Source organism: Octopus sinensis, linkage group LG5 (genome assembly GCF_006345805.1).
Source record: "Octopus sinensis linkage group LG5, ASM634580v1, whole genome shotgun sequence".
In the NCBI taxonomy this organism is placed as follows: Eukaryota; Metazoa; Mollusca; class Cephalopoda; order Octopoda; family Octopodidae; genus Octopus; species Octopus sinensis.
The window spans coordinates 87,413,818-87,420,811 of NC_043001.1; the positions used below are offsets into that span (position 1 = coordinate 87,413,818).

General features: G+C 36.5%; 1 protein-coding gene across 1 annotated transcript in view; it reads right to left on the reverse strand.

The window, feature by feature from the left end:
• LOC115212209 (zinc finger MYND domain-containing protein 10-like) overlaps positions 1-6,994 on the reverse strand; it is a 33,950-nt gene that overhangs the window by 3,187 nt on the left and 23,769 nt on the right. Inside the window, exons 11-12 of the mRNA XM_029781048.2 lie at positions 4,900-5,021; positions 3,158-3,283 (exon numbers count right to left, since the gene is read on the reverse strand). Of these exons, the coding sequence (XP_029636908.2) occupies positions 3,158-3,283; positions 4,900-5,021 (248 nt within the window). The remainder of the gene's footprint in view (positions 1-3,157; positions 3,284-4,899; positions 5,022-6,994) is intronic.

Here is a 6,994-nt window from a genome sequence, read left to right on the forward strand (position 1 = left end):
GTGTCCGGCATTAGTGATGTTGCGGCAACAGGTTTTCAAAGCTATGGCTATTTTCTCCAAAAAACTCCCAGCTCCCAGTCTTTTCCTGTTGTAAGTAAGCCTAGAAAGGTGGACCTGGCAGTGTCAATCTTCTTGATACCAGTCTTGACAAAGGTGATAATCTCCTCCAAATAGCAGAGACACCTGCAATGGTTGATCTCACTTTGGATAGTGTCAGCTGTGACCTTGTCACACTACCAGTAGTAGTATCCTTCTCCCAGACACCTACTTAGGATATGCTCCAGAGTTCCTTTGTTCAAATGCAGGGGTGAGGGTTAGTTGCTGATTCCAACTTCCCTAGCAGAACAAGATGGAAAGGCTTAGTTGGACACAGCAAACAGCCTGAATTAGAAATTTTATCCAGTGAAGCTCTACTCTTCAAAGGTCAGGCCACGTGGTCTTCCCAGGAAATGGAGGGTTCAAACAGAACCACCTACTCATATGTTTCTGACATACACACACGGGTGCACACACTAATACACACACTTACTAAATAGGTTCACTTGACAAGCAGGACTAACACGGAAAGAAATAATAACTTCAGTTCACAGGACATTGATTATCCACCCATCTGATTTAAGCCTTCTGGCAGCAGGATCAGATAAAAGTTAAGCTTCCAGATAAAAGTTAAGTTTGGAGAATATAATGGTTTTGAGAAAGTTATTATCAGATAAATAATCACATTATCTCGTATTTACAAAACAGTAGACATGTATTAAAAATCAGAAATGAACATTTCTTTACTGATTGTTTAATATCTACCTATCATAGAATGCATATAATATGCATACCTTCTAGAAGGGTTTATATATAGTATATAGAATTTGTGTTTTGATGCTGTTGTGTATGTACATATGCATGTGTGTATGCAAGTATATGTGTGTTTGTATGTGTATGTATGTACATATATAACTATATCTATCTATCTGTCTATCTATCTATCTATCTAGCTATCTATCTATCTATCTATACATATATATATATATATATATATATATATATATATATATATATATATATAATATGCTGTTGGTATAATACCCAGTTATTAATACACAAGTGTTTTTTTATTGTATTGCAATTAACTTAATGGGTTAAGGTAAAGATATATTTTACCATTAATTTATATTGCAAATAAGAAAATGGAGAAGCACAATAGTTGGTTCATCAATTTTAGAACATTACAAATGTTAACTTATTTATTTATTAAAATGATAATTATAATAACATACATACATATAGCATATTATTCTATGCATATAAAATAAGAATACAAGTAATTATTAAAAAACATGAATGTTATTATAATTATCATTTTATTAATAAATAAGTTAACATTTTAATGTCCTAAAGTTGATGAACCAACTATTGTGCTTCTCCATTTTCTTATTTGCTATATAATTATATATATATATACATACACGTGTGTGTGTGTGTGTGAGAGAGAGAGAGAGAGCCAATAGTACCAATAACAATAAGACAAACAGCAAGAGCAGACCATAGACATCTAGACTGAAAATAAGTAGGTTATATTCATCTACCTGTGTATACATATCCTCCTCATTATCGTCACCACCACCACCACCACCACCACCACCATCATCATCACCACTACCATCATCATCACCATCATCATCAACTTCATCACTACCACTACCAACACCATTTTAGAGACAGAATTCATGAAGGCAGATTTTTTTACAGTCAGATGCCCTTCCTATTGCAAACCTACATATTTCCAAATAAGGCATGGCATGTTTGTCTTCGTGGAAGCTTGGATAAGAGGGACACTGCTTTTATGGCAATGACACTCATTTATATCTATTTTATGATATGAAGACAAAGACACACAAACACACATCCAAGTACATGCATGCATACATACATACAGACATACATATATACATACTTACATACATACATACATATGAATAAAATTCTTTTGGTAGTGTACAGAAGAGCATATTGGTAGTAGTAGTAGTAGTAGTAGTAGTAGTAGTGGTGGTGGCAGCAGCAGCAGCAGTAATAGTAGTAGTAGTAGCAGTAGTAGTAGTAGTAGTAGTAGTAGTAGTAGTAGTAGTAGTAGTAGTAGCAGCAGTAAGGTTAGTCAGAAGGAATTGCTCCTTAATTCATTTATATATAAAAACAAAGAGTTTTCAGATTTTTCTAAGGAAATGAAATGAAATATAATAAAAATAAAGTAAAAAATTTACAATGTTGTATTTCGGGATGGTCATTTTTTTATTTATTTTTTTTTTTTTACCAAATAAACACACACACTATATATTTTTTCCTTCACTCGTTTATTACTGTTCTTATTTTATTATTCTAACTCATGTCCATTGTCCGGAAATCTTTCATCACACATCTATGATCACTTCAGCAATACATTTCCTTTTTGTGTGTGTTCTTCCTCCACTTATTCTATATTAACTACATCATCCTAATTATTCTTGATTCATCATCATCATCATCATCATCATCAACATCATCCTTTAACACCCATTTTCCATAGCGCCATGATTTGGACAGTTTGACCAGAGTAGGAAGCTGCACCAGGCTGCAGTTTGATTTGACTTGGTTTCTGTAACTGGATCCCCCTTCCTAATGCCAACCACTTTACAGTGTTTGCCGGGTGCTTTTAATGTGCCACCAGCATGGTTTATTTTTTTATAAAATAGCTTTCATTATCACCAATTCATGACACTTTCTTAAAGCATATATCATTTGCTCTCATTTACAAGTTAGCTCAGTTACATCTTAGTAACAACAGATGCATTAAGATGCAACATATGTTAGAAATTATACACACACATACATAGATCAGTACATTTAACTACTATGTATGTTAGAATTATACATACATACTCCTTTTTTCTCTCCTTTTTTTTCTCTCCTTTTTTCTCTCCTTGTTTCTCTCCTTGTTTTTCTATGTCCCTTTCTGTAGAAGAGCATAGGCTCGAAACGTAAAAGACTTTTTCAATTCCTGAGCGTTATACTAATACATCTGTTTGTTTTGTACACCACCTGTCTTGGTCTTTTGTTTTTTTCATAAACTCTCCCCCTTAGAATTATACACATACATTTCAATGTTATACATATTAAAAACAAAAAATACCTGCGGCAATACCATATATTTCGACAACGGGAACACCTCTTGCTAGCTTTCTCCCCACACACTGCACATTTAGGTGGCTCAGGTATCAGCTCATCCAACACGTCGAGGTTGTACGTCTCTGCCCACCTTTTAAAATTAAAGAAACCAATGATAGTCATGTGACAAAGTCATGTGATTAATAGTCATAGGATAAACTATTTCCATGTTGGATTAGGGAAAGGTGGTGAGCTGGCAGAAACGTTAGCACGCCGGGCGAAATGCTTAGCGGTATTTTGTCTGCCGCTACGTTCTGAGTTCAAATTCCGCCGAGGTCGACTTTGCCTTTCATCCTTTCGAGGTCAATTAAATAAGTACCAGTTACACACTGGGGTCGATAATCGACTTAATCCGTTTGTCTGTCCTTGTTTGTCCTCTCTGTGTTTAGCCATTTGTGGGTAGTAAAGAAATAGGATTAGGGAAAGTTGTGACCCAAAGCAGTCATTTGACTCGATGAGAGCAGTTCATGCCAATATTATAATGATACTCAAGGGTTTTATATAACATTACAATATATGCAGGCTGTGGTTAAGAAGTTCACTTCCCAGCCATGTGGTTTCAGGTTCAATCCTAGAGGTGCCTTGAGCAAGTGTCTTCTGTTATAGTATCAGGGTAACCAAAGGCTTGTGAGTGGCTTCGATAAACAGAAACTAAAAGAAGCCTGCTGTGAGTGAGTGTGTGTACACATATACATAAATGTGTATATGTGCATGTATGTGTGTGTGTTTGTGTCTCTTTGTCTTCACACCATGTAATAGATATGAGTGCCACTGTCATACTCACACATACACATACATTCACACACACACACACACACACACACACATACATTTATATATATGACAAGCTTTTACACAGCTTCTGTTTCCCAAATTCACTCACAAAGGCACTGGTCAACCTGGAACAATAGAAGATGTGAACCTGAAATCACTTGGATACAAAGCAAGGCCTATTAACCACACACCCATTCCTGTGACCATATATTCAAATACATTTGCCCATATACAGCAGAATGGATTTAAGGTTAAAATGGAAAATTAACAGTTCCATGGCTGGTAACCAAAATACAACCTACAGAATTATGCACTGGTCAGTTCTGATGCAAACCGACCACATGGCTTAACAGGTTTCATTGTATTAATAAAGTATTTAGCCATTTTTCTGATTCTTAAATCAACACTCTCCACTGTTTAACTGTGCCCACTGGTCATTATTACTGGGTCTCCATTTCCCACAGTCTCTTAATATTTAGATATCTCTCCAACACCAAATCAGAATATATTCCTCTCAACTGGACAATAAACGTGAAAGGCTCTACATCAGGCTTGTGTAACATTTCTTGAGACGAGGGTTGCATGGCACATGGCTCATCATATAGCAGGCCACACTACTAAAAAAGTTCAAGGTAATTTTTTGTTAGCCGCTACTTATAGCAGCCAACTAACCCTCGTTCTACATATATGATGGTAGTTCTACATAACCCTGAAATGATAGGATGTGTTTGATCATAGATCTGCTTGATAAGGTTTCACCTGGGGCTAAACAACTAAATAAGTATTTAAAAACTTGTTCCCTACCCTTCAGTTCTTGGCCCAGCAGTTGACAGAGAGCTTGATGATTCCACCTCTGTACCATAGCAGAGGTGGAATCTTGCAGAACAAATATATACACATAATAAAATAATTACTTTGCCTCCTTTTTAATACCTTTTAGCTTGTCCCCTAATAAATTCTTCTGAAGGGTTAAAATAGGTCTGTGATTGTTTTCTTGCAAGTTTCTTCCATTTGCCTTTATTCTTCTGCAGAATGTTTTCCCTTATTTGAGGAATCTGTAAATGACAAAACATTAAGCAACTGATTTGGCCAAGATGAGAATCCATAAACAAACATACAACAGAAAGGAAACTTCTATGTGTTCATTTGAACTGCTAAAAATGGCAACCAAAGTTCTCTTAAATTACATTTGTCATAGTCAGTATTATTACAACCAGCAGCAAACTGGGAGAATCATTAGCACATCAGACAAAATACTTGGAGGCAATTTACCAGCTCTTTACATGCTGAGATCAAATACCACCAAGATCAACTTTGCCTTTCATCTTTAACCCTTTCGTTACTTATTTATTTTGAGATGCTCTGTGTTTCTTTCAATTACTTTAAATATATCAAAGAATTTAGTAAAATAACTTAGTTATCATTTAGCTACTGTTAGGAACATAAATTGTGACTAAGGTTTGGTGGAAGATTTTAATTCAAAACTTATGAAAACAAGACATTTGTACTCAGAGCCAGATTGGTAATGAAAAGGTTAAAGGGGGTCAATAAAATAAAGTACCAATCAAGTATTGGGGTTGATGTAATCAATTTGCCCCTCCCACAAAATTGCTGGCCTTGTACCAAAATTTGAAAACAATATATAAGTTACTCTCCACTCACACTTTTATGAAACTAACCCCTACCCTCTGATTCACTGTATCCTCTCTTATATTCATCTTCTTGTATCTTGAGATGCTCTGGCATCTTTATCTTCTTTCCAGCTACTCTCTTTCTTTTCTACTTTAGGCAAAAAGCCTGAAATTTTTGGAGAGGCAAGAGCCAGTTGATTAGATCAACCCCAGTACACAACTGGTACTTAATTTATTGACTCCTGAAAGGATGAAAGGCAAAGTCAACCTCGGCAGAATTTGAACTCAGAACATAAAGACAGACGAAATACTACTAAGCATTTCGCCTGGCATACTAATGTTTCAGCCAACCTTTCCGGCTACTCCCATTTGATGGGCTAAAGTATGACAGACAGACAGACAAGTCCTCTATCATACTTTAGCCTCTCAACATCTGGCATACAACTACCTCCCTCACCACACACAAATACTTAATCAAAGTGGCTTTTCCTTTTTTTCCAATTCTTTCCTTGTCTTGGACCCGGTGACCTCACTAGTGCTGGTAACATGGAAAAAGCACCTAGTACACATTATAATGTGGTTGCTGTTAGGAAGGCCATCCAGCCATAGAAACCATGCCAAGACTGACAATGGAGCTCAACACAGCTCGGCAACTTGCTGGATCCTCTCAAACTATCCAACTCATGCCAGCATAGAAAGCATACATTAAATGATGATGATGACAATGATTATGATGAATGTATGTGTGTGTGTTCAAGATTGTACTCTTTTACTCTTTTACTTGTTTCAGTCATTTGACTGCGGCCATGCTGGAGCACCACCTTTAATCGAGCAAATCGACCCCAGGACTTATTCTTTGTAAGCCTAGTACTTATTCTATCGGGCTCTTTTGCCGAACCGCTAAGTTACGGGAATGTAAACATACCAGCATCGGTTGTCAAGTGATGTTGAGGGTGACAAACAGACACACAAACACATATATACATATATAAGACAGGCTTCTTTTAGTTTCCGTCTACCAAATCCACTCACAAGGCTTTGGTCGGCCCGTGGCTATAGTAGAAGACACTTGGGAATGAAGAGGGTGGGAATGAACCCGGAACCATGTGGTTGGTAAGCAAGCTACTTACCACACAGCCACTCCTACACCTACAAAATTGTAGGTCACAATTTTGCAACTAAGTAGCTAAAATTTCAGCTAGGCAGGCAGATACATAGACAGACAGACAGACAAACAGTTAGACAAATAGAGACAGACATAAACAGATAAACTGATAGACAGACAGACAGATCGATAGATAGATATGTAGGAAGGAGGGAGGGGTAGATGAATGAATAAATTCAATCCTGGATTATTACATGTCTTGTCCAACATGTAATAAAGAAATGGTAATACA